The 18,697-nt window shown below is 56.3% G+C and overlaps 1 protein-coding gene across 2 annotated transcripts in view; it reads right to left on the reverse strand.

Moving 5' to 3' along the window:
* The window catches only part of RXRA (retinoid X receptor, alpha), a 114,723-nt gene extending 96,084 nt beyond the window's left edge, over positions 1–18,639 (reverse strand). For both annotated transcript variants that reach the window (XM_010570809.1, XM_010570810.1), the window contains exon 1: positions 18,524–18,639. In XM_010570809.1, the coding sequence (XP_010569111.1) occupies positions 18,524–18,551 (28 nt within the window). In that variant the 5' untranslated portion in view covers positions 18,552–18,639. The remainder of the gene's footprint in view (positions 1–18,523) is intronic.
* Between the last annotated feature and the right edge of the window lie 58 nt (positions 18,640–18,697).

An 18,697-nucleotide genomic window follows, 5' to 3' on the forward strand; every position in this document is an offset into this window, starting at 1 on the left:
TCCTGGTCCGGTCCAGGACGGAGGATCTGGCCCTCGCCTCCCAGCGCCTGCACCTCGGCGCATGCTGGACCAAGAGAAAGCCAAGCAGCCCGAAGCCAAGACAAGCTTCAGACACAACCAAGTTAAAAATACATATTTTTCAGACAAAAGTTCAGTCCCCAAATGGTAAGAGAATCCCGGAAAAATGCGGCAGGCCCGGCTGGTGGCCAGCTTCCAGCGCGAGCACCTCCCTTCGGAGGAATCCGGCGAGGAGTCTCGACTAATCCACCCAGGACACACCAGCATTTCTTCCTCATATTATTGGGTTGGGGTTTTTTTTTTTCTTTCTTTCTTTTTTTCCATCTGCTCAGCAGATCTGACATTTGCTGGGAAGACGCTCGCAGACGCGGGGACCGAGCCGGGGTGCTGCGCTGGGGGACGGATGGAGGGACCCCCACCGCTCGCTGCATGCTCCTGGCACCAGCCCCAGGGATTGCAGGTAGGAGCGGCTGGAAAAAGAAGGAACCGGTGCAAGAGCCTGGAGCCACCGCGCGTGCGCTCAGCGCTCACGCAAAACACATACACGAACGTTATCCCTGTGCCTCAGTTTCCCTTCCGCTCAGAGGCGTGCTGGGGCGCAACACAAGCGCTTCAGGGGAACGAGGCCATCGAGGTGACACAGAGATGGTGCTGCAAGCACCCCAGCAGGATGGGTCCCCAAGTGCCTCCTCCAACCCCAGCGAGGACCCGGGTCTCTCCCCGAGGCCATCCCACCCCACCGCACCATCACGGACGCTGCCTCCATGTCCTGTTCCTGCCCTCGCTCACCGGGAATTCCCAAAGCAAGCACCCCAAAATCCCCCCTCGCCTCGCTCTCTACCACTACCTCTCCCCAGCTCTGCACCCAGGGACCCCTCGACTCCCCGCCAAGCCCCACGTGCATCCCGGGAGCTTTTTTGCAGATCCACCGTCCCCGCTGGGCACCGAGCACGTTCCCGCAGCCGGTTCCTTCGTGCTGGCTGGAGCAGCAGGATGGGGACAGGACAGGGACAGGACACGCGTGGCCTTGCCATCCACATCAGCTCGTTACTGTTGGGAAGGATGGGAGCTGGGGGCTCATGCCTGGCCCTCGCGGACTCGGCGCCGACCCCTCCGCAGATCCTCTCCGGGGAGGAGCTGCCACTTTCGGGTCAGCCGGCAAGCGCTGCTTTCCCTCCCGGTGAGATGCCCACTGAGGAATTTGCACTTCATGCCTTGACACCCGCTTTAATTATAGGTATCAAGTTGGCTTCTCTCTTTCACAAGAGCTGTGAGCTAATTTCCTGCTCCTCTTTCTCTGCGAGGGGTTCATGAGTCACTCGCTCCCTCCGTCTACAAGCGGAGGGCAGTGGGCTCTGCCAAAGCCCTTCCCAAGGGCCAGGGCATAAACTCCCGGCACCAAAGTTTGTCGCCTGTGACGTCCCAGGATGATCTTCAAAATTGCAGCCCCATTTTCCAAGCAGACAGGCAGTAGGTGACACCGAGACACGATACGCACCGCCTAATGCCCAGTGCCTCAAAGGCTCCCCGTGCACAGGGATGCCGGCCCGCGCGGCGTGCTTCTCCAACAGCAAAACGCTGACGGTCACTCCAAAAATCCTTACCCAGAAGCAGAGCGAGCGCATCCCGAGGTGAGGCTGCTGGGGAAGCCCGGGATGCATCCCCGGGACGCAGTTGGCAGGTACACCCTGCTGTCACCTTTGTTTTCCTCCCCAGCCACCGAAGCAGCAGCAGCAGCAGGGCTGTGGCAAGGGCTCCATCGCGCTGCTGCCCCATCAACCCGTTTCTTCCCAAAGGGGTTTCCTTTGCAGGGTCGTGGTTTGGGTTTTGTTGATTGTTGTTCTTGTTTAAACATAAACTCATTAATTTCAGCCCAATGAGGACTTTACTAGCTGTGGATTACCATTACTGAGTTCAAGGAGACGCAAATAATTGTTCACGAGCTTTACAGTCTATGAAAGGATCCTCAGCCCCACTGATGGGAGAGGCAGTGGGTCCCCAGGAGTGGGGCAGTCACCCCCAAACACCACTTGGGTGTTTGCGACCCGGCATGCGGAGGAAGGGCTCCCACCCCAACGCCCACATCTCCATCCCCGGGAGAGCCGCTTTCCCGGCCGGACAGGTCGTTCCACTGCGACGCTGCCATTTGCTTTTTACCCTACCATCCCCAGCATGTTTTCCTGCTAAATCCCCGTGGAGCAGCCTCTCCCTGGTCCGTACAGCTCGGGCACAGGCTGGGAAACCCATGGGGGCTCAGGGAAGGGACCCCCCCCCAGCTCACAGCAGCCACGCTGTGCCCCTCTGCTTTATTTTTTTTAATCAAGTCACGAGACAGGGCAGATGCTGCTCGAAATAAATCACCAACCGCAAACAGCAATAAAGACAACTGGGCGGCCTCAGCTCGCACTTTGTGAGCACGGGACCAGCGGCCGAGCCACCACCACCCCATCGCCGACAGGGTGACGGAGCAGCTCCTGTGCCAAGCCTGGACACTGCAGGTTGTCACCCACGAAATGGTGACCTGGTTGTACCAGGAAAGGAAAAACAGTTGCGGATGCAGCCAGCCGGGCCAGCTGCACACCCCTGTATCACCGGGAAAAAATGATCAAGGGTTGCGGTAGTCCCTCGGATACCCACCCTGGGGACAAGCATCCCTCCTTGCTCGGGGCTGCATCTCCCCTTTCCAGCCTTCTCCAGCCCCGGGGGCCAAGGGTAAAAGGGAAGAAAAAAAAATAAATCTGTGCGTGCCTCTCCCTCGCCGAGCGTCAGAGCGGCTCTTCTGCAAAGATTGAGCAATGTGGGGATGGCAACAGAGCCAGCAGCATCTCCCCACCCGCCACGAGCCCCACACCGCTGCCTGCACCCCGCATCGCAGCACAGCCAGCCCCCCCAGCCCTGCACGGCTGGCTCCCACGAGCTCTTCCAAGCCCACTCGCCTGGATCCCATGCAATTAAAAAACCCCATCTCTGCTCCTGCACAGAGGATCTAGCTCTTCCTCTGCATCAGCCAGCACCAGGCAGGATCCGGCCGGGCAGGAGCATCGGGTCGCTGCGTCCACGCCGAGGTCCCTCCGGCCCCCGCGCAGCTTGCGGCAAAGGGATGTTCTCCCTTTCTTCTCCAGGAAGATTAGACACACTTCTTTTCTGTCATTGCTTTTCAAAAGAGAGGCTTTTTATCACTGCTGATCCCTGGGGGAAATCTTTTTCTCTCTCTCTCATGCTTTTATAGCTTGGACAGGGGGGGAAAGGAAGTTTTCCTTCATCTCAATCTCTCCGCTGACAGGCACCGTGAGCGTGACGGACAGAGCAGCCCCCCAGGTCCCTGCCAGCACCCAGGCAGCACCCGAGCATCGTCCCGACGACGCCGGGGCTCCCCACCAGCTCCCGGCGCCATGGGCTGCATCGCCAGCAACGCGCCCGGCGCCGAGCCCCGGAGAACGCCCAGGCAAAACCCTGTCTTAGTTATTTCGAAAGCCACGTCGCCCTTGCGAAATCCCAGCTTGTAAAAAAAACCCGACGGAACAAAAGCAGCAAACCCAGCTCAAGGCAGCTACAGGTGCTCTGCCCTTGCCTACCTGCTCCCCATTCTCTGGAGGTTGCAATTACATTTTCCAGTGTTTCTTAAATGGATTTTTTTTTTCTCCCCCCCTCTTCCTGACTGCTGTAGGACAGATCAAGCAAAAGAGAGGAAACCAAAGCTTGGAGCTGGCAAAGCTTTAGACACGCACAGCTATTTTAATGGACCACTCGCATGCAGAAAGCTAAGAACATGCCTAAGTGTGTGCAGGATCACGGCACGATCAGCTCAACAGCGAAACAAGTAAAGCCAGTGATCCCTAAAGTGCTGTCAAAAGCTCTAAGTACCCAAAAGTGAAATCATGTTGTTTTTTCACCCTCTGAGCTCTCTCCATTACCAAAATCAGGGCTGAGGTTTGTCACAGTGGCAGACTGGGTGTTTTTTTAATTGTCAACCATGCTGCAACATTTTCTCTTTATTTTTAGGCGTCCCTTTAAAACTATAGAGGAAATCATCCAAAAGAAGTTTGTTCAAACGGCCTGTCAGTTTGAGGAAGTGAAATTAAACCAGAAAAAAAACCCCTGAATCCTAATAAATCACACATCCACACACACAAAATTGGAGAAATCTGGGCATGCCTCCAAAGCCAAGTAAATGGATGATAAACAAAACAAACCTAGCTCTGCCCGGTAATAAAGGCTTCCACAGTGGGAATTTCTCACCCGGGAATCACTTCCACGGAGGGCACCGCTCGTGGCACGCAGGGAGCTTTTCTGCTCCCCTGCAAGGCTGTGCCTCCAGGGACTGCCAGCGATGCCGTCCCATGCCGAGCTGGTCTCGACGGGCACAAATCCTGCATTGCCCCCGCTTGGACGAATTTCCCTCCTGCAAAGCCCTGGCCCTTTGGAGGAGCACGCCTCGTCCCCGTCATAGCCGGATCGATCGCCCTGTGACGCAAAGAGGGTGGCTGTTTGGTTTTGCTGGAGTCATGGGAAAACCCCGCTCTTCCCCTGCACAGGCACCGCTCGAGCCCTGGGTCGGCGGCGGGGACCCGCTCAGTGCCCACAGACCCACCCAGAGCAAACAAGACTCACAACTTGCAGGAAAAAAAGGAAAAAAAAAAATATGTAAAACAAAAGCAAGGGAAAGGGCACGAGGAATAAGGATGAAGATGCCGAAATAAATCCCCCCAGGTACCCAGGTGCCTGAAGCAGGAGGCAAAACCAGCATATGGGACAGCAAAAAAAAAAAAGCAGCAGCCAAGTCTCTTTTCAACCTTCAGATGCTGCTTCCCATTGATATGGATGCTGTAGAGCAATGCCCACCCCCTCCCCACCGCACAGGGTTCATCTTTTCAGGCCACGCAGCGGGAGGGAGAGCAAAGGGAGGAGGGCAGGGACGCACGCTGAGACGTGTCTGAAGGAGGACAGTCCGGTGACCCGGGCTGAAGCCTCTACATACCCACAGCTGGATTTTGGGGGGTCCATACTACATGGCACTGCTGGGCTGAGAGCCGAGGGTACAACAGCAAAGCCAGCGGAGGGGTGGACACGTGCAGCGACGACCCCAGCATCACCCAGCACGGTCCCCATCGCCCCTCCGGCACGGCCACAGGCGAGCACCCGCTGCTGGGACCTGACCCCCGGGGGCAGAAAGCCCACCCTCTTCCCAATTCTCTCTTTGTTTTCCAGCCGAGATCTCCACGAAACAGTTAAAAGGTTTCTAAGCTAGGCTCTCCTGAGGACTCCAGTTAAAAGTCCACGGGGCATTTTCCCCGTCGTGGACTTTAGCCCCGGAGCGCGGCTGCGATAACGCAGGCGGAGGTGCCAGCTTCCCACCGGACCCAACGCCGGCTTCTCCACCGCTGCCACAGCAGGACGGGGTGCCACCGAGGTGGGCAAGCCTTGGAAAAAACATGCAGGGCCCCACACAGGACAGAAAACCATAGGACAGGCTTCAGAGCTGCGTTTTGGGGTTTGGTAGCACCATGTTATACGGGGCACTTGCAGGAGAGGGAGCAGCGGTGGGCTACAGGGCTCCTTCGGCCAGAGGAGCTAACCCACCGCCTGTGATAATAATTTGGCTGCCCTCGAGGAGCCCGTTTCACCCACCTCCAGCCCATAACGGGCACGCAGGCACAAATTTCCCCCGGGGATTTTACGCAAGGGGCAGAGCCCAGAGGTTTCTCTCCCCGTTGGTCCCGAGGGAGATTCAAGGGCAGAAGCCGTGCTGCTCTCCCTGCTGGGAACAGACACACGGCTCTCCTCTCCAAGGTTGTCTGCAAATCCTCTTTCATCAGGACTACACATACCATTTTTTAAAAGCCGGGTGATGTAACCAACCAGTATTTATAATGCTGAAAACATCCCAAAGGTCCATCTCTTCCAGCTCCCAAGCACACTGTGTACTCTTAATAAAATAATTGCAATGATGAATAGCTCCTTATAACATTCTTCTTCTGCAGCTACTGACAGGGCCGAGAGCTGGGATGGAAAGTCCTTCTAAACACTCCTTCAAGGTACATTCAGGATTTTACCTCTTCACAGCAAAAGATACAGCAAAAATTTGGAAAAGGCGTCGGTCCCGTACCAAGCCATCCCACCACGCGGAGACGGGAACGACAAGCTCCGTCTCCCCCAGCCCAGCCACATCATCATCTTAATAATAAAGTCAGCAAATCACCGCGGCTCAATCTCAGCCCTTAGTTAAGCTGATGCGATCTTGAACCCGTTCGATGAAATCAATGCCGAGCTGCCGATCCCGCCGGCGCTTGTGGGGTCTGCGCCAGCCGAACCGCCCTGGTAAAGGCTCCTCTGCTGGGGGGTCACCCGTGACCCCCAGCCCCGGCGCGGGGCCGGGCACCATTGGGAGGCTTGTTTCCTCCACTTTGGAAATAAGGCTGCAGATTTAATTATTCACTTGCAAGTCCTCATGCGCCCATGATTTCCACACTGACAATTACAGGGGCAGGCCAATGCATTGGTTTTTGGGGTGTTTTTGGTAGAGTCACTTCTACCTTATTAATTTGTAAGGGTGCATTCAATTAGGCAGCACGCTGGCTTTGCCTTCCCTTCCCATGCAAAGCAAGCTTCTACTCTCAGCCGAGGCCAAGCTTCTCTGGGTGCTTTCCCAGAGTCTGTGCTCCCACAGACTTACGCCTGAGCCATCAGGACCAGCCAAAGAAGAGCCCCGGGAACCGGTGGCAGAGCGGGAGCCGGGATCAGCCCTTACCCCGGCCTCGACCGCAGCTCGGGGGACTTCCCAGCACCCGGCACTGCACCGGGCAGAACTGGCAGGACCGGCCGCTCCTGCCCCACGGGCACCTCCCCGCGCCCCAGCACACACGGCCGGCCCCACGCTCGCCCCTTCCCACCCGGCGAGGACCCCAACCCACACCCCGACCCAGAGCAGGTACTTTTCTGCCCTGAAGCACGCTCTCCTCCCTCCAAAGGGCTGGTTTGGGGTCCCCACATTTCAGGCAGGACTGGGAGCATCCCTCTGCTCTTGGGGATGAGGTGGGATGAGCTTCGCCCTCCACGCCACTGCTGTCCAGGCTGTATCCTGGGGCTCGCCTGCTCGTGCATCCCTGAAACGAATTTTTGGGCGTCCCTGATGCCAGCTACCGCTCCCGGGGTGCTGCTGAGCTACGCCAGGCTGCGGCCCCAGGGTGGGCTGCACCTTACTGCACCCAGGGCAGTGTCCAGGGGCAAATGTCACTGTTCCAAGAAAGAGACCTGGGAGGATGCCCAGATCAGTCCTGCATCCCCTGCAGGGTTTTGGGAAAGCGCAGGGAGAGGTGGAGCCTCCCCGTTTGCGTAGGTGGGGGTTTTTAGATGGGCACCGCGCTGTTATCTGCCACCCAGGGCTTGCTGCAAGAAATCCCTGCCCTGCAACATTTCATGCACACACCTAGAGGCCGTGAAACCTCGCTGGGGAACCCAGACGCGGTTTTCCGTGCCCGCCCAGCCTCGGCTCCCATGGCATAACACCCGGCCGACCAGAGCGCCCGGGTGCCTGCGGGGAGCGGCACCGAACACCCCTCGGCAATAGCAGCGCAGGCGGAAAAACAACAAAGATGAGAAAACCCAGCGCCCAAGCTAAACAAAGCCCGCGGTGACCGATGGCCTCTTGATTTCCACAGCCTAAACCTGCCCCACAGGTGAGGCGTGCGGAGGGAGCGACTTGCCATAAGGGAACTGCTGGTTTTTCCTTCCGAGAGGAGGGGGAAAGCCGGAGGCAGAGCTGTACCAGAGCTCCAAGGCAAAGCCCTGGATCTGCAGGGCACAGCAGCACCGCTACCAAAATACAACCTGAAACACGGGCGAAAACCCTAATAAACTAAATCTGTATCTGCCAGCCCTATAAGCAGCAGAAAAACCTGCCGGCAGGGTGTAATTCGGGGTGCTGCCTTGCTACATATCTCAGGAGCAAGCCCCTTGCACAGCATCAGCACCCCCTCCCCTCCCTCCCAGCACATCTGGGATTCCTGCTCCCAGCAAACTCTGGCTCTGAACCCACAGTTCAGATAAAGTCTCCCGGCATTTGCAAACAATAGGTATCAGCTGGCCTAGGGCCAGCCTTATCTCCACCAGGGATCACAGCTAAGCCTTCCTAAGTGTTTAAATGGGGGCCTGCAGGTAATTGTCCCAGGAGTCTTAACTCTTCCAGGAGCCACCTCTGATGTCCGGTCCCTGATGAGGAACACCAGGGCAGCCGGCCAGCACGGCTCACCTGTAGAAAACCAGCCCAGGGAGGAAGGCAGCGGAGAGGATGAGGATTTAGGGCTGCACCGTACCGGCACAGCTTCCAGCACGGGTCATCGCATCTGCCCTCCCCGAGCTCCGCTCCTGCTCCCCACCACGGGGTCGAAGGGCTGCGGTGCTCCCCCAGAGCTGCCTGGGCATCCTATAAATACCTCCGCAGCGGCTCGGGGAGAGCATACTGTAAAGCAGAAAGTATTAACGCGGCGGCTGGCACAGCTTGCTCGCAACGTGCCCATCCAGCAGACCACGATTTGCTTAGGGGTGCAGAAAGTTTCGGCTTTAGCAGGTTTACCCTGACAGGAAAGGAGCCTGGGTGGCCCGCGTAGGTACAGGAAACCCCTTTCTATCACGCACATCACTCCACTTCCTCTGGATTTCTTTAACCTTTCACTCTCGGCCTGATTTATGCCTTCACACTGATTTTTGCATGCGTGCATTTCCCAGCTCTCCGCTCCAGGGCTGTGGCTCCACACCAGCAAAAAAAACGCTGGCAGGGTCTCGGCATCCGTCTGCCCAGAGCCGGAGCAATCTCTGCAGGGAAGCCTCCTCCTCTGCCTCTCTCCAGAGGAGCCAGGTTTTTCCAGGCAGCCAGGAGGGGAACACGCACGTGTCCCGCGCCGCTGGGCTCGGTGCCGTGCTGCGCTTCGGGGCTGCGTGGCCAACACGCAGCTCCCAGCCACCCGTGGGATCCGCGTGGGTCTGCGTGTGATGGGGAGGCAGCGGGAAAAGCACTGGAGCAGCTAATCTGGGACCCTGGGGACACATCCCAGCAAAGAAAAATCAGAGATGGAGGTTTCGCTGCAAAGGCGCTGAGCCCCAGGCTCCGGCACAGCAAGCCCAGCAGCACAAAGGATGGACTCAATTTTCCTTGCAGAGAGAGAAAGGATCCACGACCAGCTCGGCCCCGAGCCCTCCGAACAGGGGAGCAGCTGGGGGACCTGCTCCCCATCCCTGGGACAAGCCAGCCGGGCGGGATGCAGCAGGCAGCATCCCATCAAGGAAGGGCATCCCCAGCACCACGAGCACATGGAGCAGCGCCCAGCGATGCCTTCGGAGGCAGGAGGGCGCGAGGACGGCGGGGACACAGCCTTAATGTCACCCAAAGGGCCTCCTGGGTGGGAAGATTAACAGTTTGTTCCCAGCCTCGCAGGGATCCTGGCGCAAGAGGAGCGAAAAGTCAGACCGTGTCGGGGGACATATCGGCTTCCCAGGAGCGGATCGGGGGGAACGTGCCTCTGCTGAGGCCAAAGGCTCCAGGGCAGAGCAGGGACAGCAGCACACAGCCCAGGGGAAGCACTGGGGCAGGTGTTTGGGGAGGAATCACAGTTAAGGTCAATTCTTCAGGCCCCCAGTTTGGGGCATTTTTAAGCTATGCAGCCAAATAAATACGGAGGGTGGGAGCGGGTGGCCCTGGGAGGAGGGATGCGGGGACACAGCCAATGTACCGACCCGTGTTTTCCATGCCCGCTCTCGTGTCCTAACGCAACAGCCCGCACGGTCCCATCCTTCCAGCTGCCACCATTCGGGGAGGAAAAAAAAGAGAAGTGAGAGCAAGCCAGGAAAGCATCCCTTCATCCAATTTGCACGGGACGTGGCAGGTCACCCCCGAGAGCCACCCGCTCGCAGCATTCCCCCAGCCCGGCACGGCCGCCACAGCCAAAGGGAAATGAAGTCTCAAAGGTTATCATTTTGGTGTTTGACGGAGCATAAAAATCCTGCTCTGAAAACAAAAAAAAAGGGAAAAGGGGGACGGGGAGAGCAGCAGGGGAGGAGAGGGGCGGCAATGCACGGCACGACGGTCCCAGAAACACGGGAGAGGGGGCGCGGGGGCTCACACCGCATGAACACACATCTCCATTTCAGAAGAGTTTCCTGGGAAAATAAATGCAAAGTCTGTTATAAAAGTTTATCTGCCTGTGCGAGAAAGAGCAAGCGCGCCTGACTACGGTATAGAGATGTCATTATTTTCATGCATCTGCCTTACCCAATTTTATTTAGTTGCTTTCTGCACCATTTCATGCTCATTCTGCTGCTGAGCTAGACAATTGCTTTATAACTCTAGGGTGCAATTTCACTGTCTGTGAGCCACACGCACACGCACGCACACAGGGTCTTCGCTGGGATGGAGCAGGGAGCTGCACCTCCCTCCCTCCCCACCCCAACGTTTGGGAGCTTGCATTGAAATGGGTTTTCTTAATAAATTAAAAAAAAAAAAAGAGAGAAAATTAAATTAAAATTCTAAGCCACCATCTCTAATGTATTATAATTCAAGGAGCGCATGGGGGGAGCAGACCCAGAAAGCAACGGCTCCCCATTAAGAATGAGGAGGATGAACTGGAGGGCAATTTGCTCTCTCACGCTAAGTGAATGCGGAGAGACGGAGCCCGGCAGGCTGGAGGGCAGAAGCGCTGTGAATCATGCTGGATTTTTATGATCAATTGAAAGTCACACTTGAACAAGTGCAGGTCAAAAGGGAGGGCTGGCCGTGCAGGTGCAGAGCTCTGAGCCAGCGGTTTTCAACTTGCTGAAGTTGCCTGGTCCCTCGCAGGGACCCCCTTTGCTTTTTACCCCACGGCCCTGACCCCCCGCTAAACCTCCCCCCAGGCTGCAGCACCCCCACGGGTGTGGGTCAGGGCGGCCGTAGGGTGCACGGGGGTCTCCAGAAGCAGCCCCAACACCGATGCAAAGCAACACGGGGCCGCGCATCTCCCCACCACGGCACGAGCGAGCATCTCCGGCACGACCTGACGCCGATACGCCGTTATCTGCCGCCGGCCAGGTCCCGCTCGCCGGCGTTAGAGGCCACAGCTTCCCAGGCCTGATAAAAGCCGCTCGTCTTACAAAAACGGGGCGGCAAAAAGAGGAGGTGGGGGCAGAAGGGGAGAACAACATGGGTGGCTGGTTGGGAAAGGGGGTGTTCTCTTTTTTCCCCCTTTTTGCAAGAGCCCCCACCTGCACGCGGGTCCTCGGGGAGAGGCTGCCTCTGCCGTCGCTCACCATCTCTCACCCGCTCGGAACGAGCCTCCTCCATCGCATCCCATGCCATCCCCGTCTCCCCGCTTCGTCACCTCCGCACCTCCGGGCGGATCGCGGTTGGAAGCGCACCCCCTCTCCCGCGCTTCTCCTTCCGTTCTTGCTTCACCCCTGCCCTTGCCTCATTTCGCCTCCGTAATGGGCACGTAGGAGACGCGCTGCCCACAACAAAATTGTCTCGCAGCAGCCCACAGAGTTCACAGAAAAAAAAAAACAACAAGAAAACCACCAAAAAAAAAAACAAAAAACAACCCACCCCACCAACTTTCCAGCACTTACTTGTCGGCCAAAAATGGAAAAACAATAATCAAATGTTTCTGCCTTCGCGCCCAGCGCCGCACAGCCAGCTGAAACTAGACGGGGCATCCCTCCCTAATCCGCTCCTGGCAGCCCCAGCACAAAGGATTTGCTCCATGAGCTGAGGGGGCTGTAAACCTTGGGGGGTTCCAGGGCTGCTCTCAGCTTCCCCTCCCGTTTTGGTTTGTTTTTTGGTTGTTTTTTAAAGTCTGTAAAAGCTGAAGAAAGGCAAAACTTCACAAAAAAGGAGACCATGAAAAGTTAACAACCAGACGGGAATCCCATTACCATTTTATTGGTCACAAATACCAGTATTGCACCTTTTATCTCTTTGCTCCGCAGTGATCTCACAGCCAATGCAATCCAGGGAACAGGTTATGGCTCAGACAAGACCCAAACCCAAATAAACCATCGACCATCCACTCAGGGCCCACCAAAACCAAGAGATTAACCCCTATCCACAAAAAAAACCCAGATCCCCGGGGATCTGAAAGAAGGAGCAATGCCCATGGCGAGAGGAACCATCTTCACTAGACGCGAGCCCTGCTCCTGATACTTAATAAAACAAATATTTAGGGTATTTCTCCCTTGCCTTCTGGTTTGGAAGCACCTGGCTTACACACAAAGCCCCATCTGCGAGCTTTTCTTTGCTCCCAGGCCAAAAAGCAGCTTGGGTTTTGTTTTTTTTTTTAGCTACCAAGAGCTGGGACCCTCCAAAGCCCACGGGAGCCCTACGGAGCTCAGATCCCAGACGGATCTGCTCCGCGGGGCTGGAAGCCGCCGTCCCAGCCGAGATTTCACAACCACCCCACGCCCTCGCTCCGGGCCCCGTTCCCAGCTTTGCCGGCACTCAGACGCACCCGTGTGCCTCAGTTTCCCACCCTGTATCCGTCTCATCTGGGCAGACTATTGAGTTTCAAGGCAAGATCCATCCCCTCCTGATGTGCAGAGGCAGGAGCTGGCACAAACAGGGCTGCGATCAGAATTACAGCCCCAAGGTGCAACCTTGAAACTTTTATTGTCGATGACAATAAAAGGGGGGGGGAAACACCAACCATTTTATGCTTACGAGTGATCTGTTTGAACAGGATTATTTTTTAACTCCATGTTAAACAAAGTTTCAAAGGAGAGGAGCTGCATTTGGGCTTAATTTGAACCCTTTCTTCCCTTTCTTGCAAGGGAATTGTTCCCTGTTTATCTCAGAAAACACTCTCCATTTTGAAATGCTCTGTCTTCTCTAAATAAAAACTCAGGTTGTTTCCCTGACTTTGCTTTGCTTTTGCTAAGCAAAACGTTGTCAGAAAAGGCAAGTTCTCACAGCCACTTTCCATCTCAACAATAGAGCATTTTCCCAGGCTAAATTGCTTCTGTCTGAAAATCTTCTAGCAGTTTGGGCTGGCTGGCATGTGTGGGGATCCTTCTGTAGGGTTTTTTAAATCCTTATTTGCAATATTATTTCGTCTGCTTTGCGCTGCCTTGATGTTCGAGCAGCCTTTGGAGAGACACAACCACTCCTCCCTCCTCCTCTGTCCTCCCTCCAGGCACACGCTTTCCTTTGAGGAGGAGGAGAGGGGAGAAATAAAATAAAAGACAAGCAAAGAGGAAAATGTCAGAAAGCTGCTTTTTGTGTGCGTGTCAAACGTTCAAAGTTATTCCAGAGTCTAGTCTTTAAATGTAATAAAATACAGCAACTCCTGACAAAATCAATTAAAATAAAACCACCCAGGCTGCCTCCCCTATTGCTTTGTAGCTATACTGACTTCGAGAGCCCACCTGGGCCTTTTAGGAAGCAATTATGGAACTGCCAGGTTGGATCCCGCTGCCGAGCATCCCTTCGCACCGCCGGCCCGAGGGAGGAGAGACCCAGTCCCTCCACCTGCGAGCGGAGGTGATGATGGGGAGACGCGCTGGGGATCGGAGCCAGAGAACACCATTAATTAGAGCCCAATTAGGTTACCGAGCTCCCGGGGAAGGTCCCTGCAATACCCAGCACTTCGCCAGCAGTGATTTGAGGTGTCCCCGGCTTTGGTTACCACCGACAGCCCAGCCTGGCAGAGAAGAGCCTGGCTGGGGGGGGGGGCCAGGGACCCCCTTGGCATCCCCACTCCATCACCACCACCCTGGGTTAAGCCCCTTGCCAAGGGCCACCGCCTCTTGCTGTCTCACCGCTTCCCGCAGCGGGGTTGCAGGATATTTATAGCAAGAATGATTCGGTGACTTCAGGCAGCCAAAAGCCTCGGGGGAATACCCTGCTCGCACATGGTCCCCCCCCAAAAAGAGCCGGGATGCTCGTAGGAATGAGCACCCTGTGCTAGAGGCAGGACCAAAGAACATCCCAATGCCCAAGCCCCTGCCCCACGGCGCCCACAGCACCGCTGTTTGTTTGTTTTCTTAACCATCCTGCAAAAAAAAATACAAAAATAAAAAATTCAGCCGGGTGGCAGGGCTCTGGCATATGGGAATCCACCCCTGCTCCCAGAAAACAATACTCCAACAAAAAGGTTTTTAACCCATTTCTTAATAAATATTTATTTTTGCCTTCAAGATGTGGGTGGGACGAAGCCAGGGTGTATTTTCCAGTGAAATGTTTTGATTCCCCCCTTGATTTTTTTTTTTTTCAACAGGAGCAGAACGCCAATAATAATATTTGCAATGAATAACTAAAATTCTGTGGCTTTCTCCCCCACTCTCTTTTAAATAAATAAAATGCCCTAAATACGAGAAACACAAACGCTCTCTCCAACACAGCAGGACGGTGTGGAGTAAACTCAGGGACCCTCAGAGGATTTATTTAACTGTCACAGCCCAGATTCTGAAAAAGGCAAAAATTCCTTCCCAGCTTGTTTTGCATATGTCAACTGGGAGAGGTCGAGCCCTACGCTGTGCTTCAGCAAGAGAGACCAGGACGTGACTATGCTTTATCTCTCACTCCTACGAGGCCCCTCTCCGGTACAGCACCGGCGGCCCCACGGAGCCGTCCAGCATCTTCCAGATGTGGGGCAGAAGAGTCCTCCTTCCTCGCAGGGATGCTCAGACAAGCCGTGACACTTTCCGCATCCTTCAGAATTTTTCCTCCCTGTGGATTTTCCTATCGGCCGTAAATTTTTGAAGAAGCAGAATTGAGGACCGCGCTGAGGTTTCAATCCAGACACGGGCTCCCACGAATCTCCTTCGGGTTTTGCACAGCACCCGGGCTCATCCCAGCCACGTGCCCGATGGCAAGGCCAGGGGATGCGGGATGAAGATGCCTCGTGGATGCTCACGCTCCCACGCTCTCTTCCACCCGAAGCAGCCCCCACCTTCCAGGTTGCTCCCCCCCTAACCGAACACGGCGGGGTTGTTTCGCTGTTTTCCTTGGAGGCGTTCCCGCTCCGGCCTCGCCAGGACCGTGCACGGCCGCTTCTCACCCCACATCCTGAGCAGCCGCGGCCGGGTGGGAAGACACACTCGCAGAGGTTGCAACCCGGCGAACTGACCTCCGGGAGGGAAGCACCAACCTCGGACACCCGTTAACTGTTTTCCCTCCATGAGGCTGAGCCTCGAGGGACGGCTCCCCGAGCTCGCCATCCCCCTTTGGCTCCCCAAGGAGTCGACGCCTTCTTAGGGGAACGGGCAGAGAAGAAAACGAAGCAATAAAAGGATCGCAGTGGTCAGGGCCTTGGGAACAAGCGCCAAGTTCCTTGGTTTGCGCATCTGGCCCCCGTGCAAAGCCTGACCTCGGTACGTCCACCCCACCAGGAGATGGGCACCCCCCCCAGCCTCGCAAGCACTTGCGCGACGGCTTTTTTTCTTGATTTTCCTCCTCCTGGAGATGGCAAAGCACCACCACCCCCGCAGAGGAGCAAAAGCAAAACACCCCTGATCATTCAAAACCCAGTAAAGGGAGATCTGTACCCCCAGACGGCTTCTAAGGCAGCATCTGCCGGAGCCCGCGGTGTTTATGAACCTCACGCCAGGCTGCGGTGGTACCTGCGCCACGCGGGAAAGCCGCACGCAGGCAGACACGGGGCAGGGGCAGGCAGCCCCGCTGCCCACGGACCCTGCCATCAGGCTGCAGGTTGTCCTGGGAGCAGGAGAGCAGATGGAGAGCCACAGCATCCAGCCTGGGAGATGCCCAGGGACGTGCCGTCCTTGCGGGGAGCCTCTGCCTGGCATCTGCCAGCAACCCCCCGAGACGAGCAGGAAAATGAGATACTACTATTAAAAGTGCCCAGCGCTGGCCACGCTTCCACCCATGACATCAGCGGGGTTATCTGAGTCTAACCACAGGCAGGACTCGGCCAGGAACCTCCTCCAGGTTATCCTTTTTAGGCCAAACTGAGCTGAGATTTTGATGGGGCCACACAGCAACAGAACCTGCTTTTGGCCCCCAGTTGCTCCTGTTCTCCAGCGCAGGCCTGTACTGGTGTGCAGGGAAACAAACTCCACAAGCTTGGCTATTTTTTTTTTCCCCCCTCGGCTTGCAAATGCCAGCTCCCAACCCCGACACGGGACGGGGTTGGCGAAACACCCTGGCACTCCGCAAAGTCGGGACCTGGCGGGTTTTGGACCAGCCCACCTCTAAAAAGCACCACGGCCCCACCAGCTCCGCTCTGGTTTCACTGGGAAGGTGTCTGCTGGCACTGCTCGAGGCTCCCCTCGCTCTTACAAACCGCTCACACGCTTTCAGGCTCTCCCTGCCCTCCCATCCTCAGAGCAGGACCGAGATCTCCCCCTCCAAAACCTGCAGAACCCCCTGACCCTTACAACCCAAACTGATTTTTCCAGCAACCGGTGACGCAAGGCCAGCGGTTGAAGTTTAGGAGTCGCTTCTGCAGCAGCACAACACGCAGCAGACACAAACCCAGACCACGCACCCTAAACGGCTCCCGCGGGAAGCTGAATTTTTCTCCTAAGCCAGCGATGCGAAGTTATAACCCTCCCCCAGCACCGCTGTCCTGGGGTGGCCGCCTTGGTTTTCCTCTGGATGTTCCCCGTGTGCTGCACAGCGTGTCGCAAAGACCCACCCTCTCCCCACCGTACACACGCATTTATAAATGAGCAGATAAATCAGTTGTTTTTCATTTGCACCAGTGTGAAAATCCTTACCCGAGCCAGCAGCAAGGTGACACACGCTCCCCCTCTCCTCCCCCGTCAAAGTCAACATGACTAATAACACAACGTATTATTTAGCATCTACAGCGTAACAGCAGAGCTCTGGTCTGAAAGAAAATGCGAGCATACACATAGGGGCCTGATCCTGCCCGTAGCAAGAGAGGTTTGGACCGTCTTAAGAGCATCGAAGGAAATGTAGATCTCGCAACAGCCGCCCCGAAGATTAAACCCCTTTTGCGTGGCCAGGCGCTTTCTGCTTCGACGGGTGCGTTTGCGAGGATCCCCGACACCTGCACGCGATGGACCCGAAAGGAATCGGTTTGGCTTTGGAAGCAGGACCCGCTCCCCGGGGGGGTTCACTGCAGGTGAGATGCTTTTCCCCTGAGCAGCAACTCTGGGAAAGCCAACCCAGCAGCATTTCCCACCTCACAGCCGAATCAACGAGGGGCACTGTAAAACCGGGATTTGGGGGGGGGAAGTAGATGCCAGCTGAGGATCTGCCAGGCTCTCCCTGCCAAAGCCCCCAGCCCCCAGCAGACCTGGAAACCCCCCCGGGGGGGCTGGGCTAGCTGCGGACCTTGTGATGGCGTTTATATTTATACCGCTCTTAGAAAGGAACAACTAAAATTGCAATTCTTGAACACACAAACAAACAAAAAAAACCCCACCATTAAAAAATAAAGAAAGAAACAAAACACAACTACCACGGGCTAGCAGAGGTTGAGCACAGATTTAAAGCCCAGGGAAGCCAGAGTAGATGATCTCACTGGCCACGGGCTTGCTCGGCCAGAGGCTGGTAGCCCACGCGCCACCGCGCTGAGCGGTGACAGAGATGGCAGGATTCGTCCCTCTTCCCCCTCGCCTGGACTTGGCGCCAGGGTTACTTCGCCAAAACTTTTCTTCCCCCCACCCTGAACACTGAGCTCTGCAATATCACTTCTCCTGAAACCGAGACGCGAGGAGGCATTCGCCCTTACAAGCTAGGACTTGACTCAGTCACCGAAAGGATGGCAAACTCCAGCTGGGAATAGGTTTTAAAATCTAACTAAAAAGAAGAGGGGGAGGAAAAAAAAAAGAAAAAAAAAAAAAAGAAAAAGAGGGTCCCAAGCTTCTGGGAGCTGCCAGACAGGGACGATGCGAGCGGAGGGGCCAGTGTGGGCGCAGCACGGGGGTCCCCACGGGCGCTTTGCCTCCCCCTGCCCGGCTGGGGAGGGAGAAAAGGGAGGAAAGAAATAAAATTTTAAAAAAAAAAAAAAAATGTAAAAAAGAAACGGAGAGAGGAAAGCAAGAGGGGGGAAGCTGAGGCTGCGAGCTGCCAAACCCTCCTGCAGACCTAGCCCCGGGCGGGGAGGGGGCTCTCCCGGCCGAGCCCGGGTACCCGCTGCCCCGTTTGAAAATACCGTTTGCCCGGTTCGGTTCGGTTCGGCTCGGCTGGGCTCAGCTCAGCTCCCCGCCCGGGGCCCGCCGCCCCCACCCCGGCTGCGCCTCAAAGGAGGAGAAAAAAAAAAAAAGACCCAAACAAAAAATAATAACCAAACCAAGGCGGCCGGAGCGGGGGGCCACGGGGTAAGGCCGTCCCGGCACTTTCCCCGGAGCTGACACCGAGTCTCCCCGCGGGGCTGCCGGCCCCCCCCGGGGAAGGGGCGCAGCGCATCCCCCGCCCGCTGCCTCCCCGGTGCGGGCGGTGGAAGGGGAAGCGGCCGGGGGGGGGCAGGTTAGGAGCTGATTTTATTTTATTTAACCACCCCCCCCCCCTCGCCCCGCCGTAGGAATGGAGAATCTTTTTCGGAACAAAACTCACCCAGTGGCAGGAAGTGTTTGGTGTCCATAGCTGGTGCTTAACTCATGCCAAGGGGCTTGGGGACGATCGGCGGCGAAAAACACACACACAGACACAGGGCGCGCAGAGGGGAGGAGAGCGAAATCAAAGCGAAAGGGGGGAGAGGGAGGAGGGGGGAAAAGGGAGGAGGGGGGG

Source organism: Haliaeetus leucocephalus, unplaced genomic scaffold (assembly GCF_000737465.1).
Source record: "Haliaeetus leucocephalus isolate CR32 unplaced genomic scaffold, Haliaeetus_leucocephalus-4.0 Scaffold306, whole genome shotgun sequence".
Lineage (NCBI taxonomy): Eukaryota > Metazoa > Chordata > Aves > Accipitriformes > Accipitridae > Haliaeetus > Haliaeetus leucocephalus.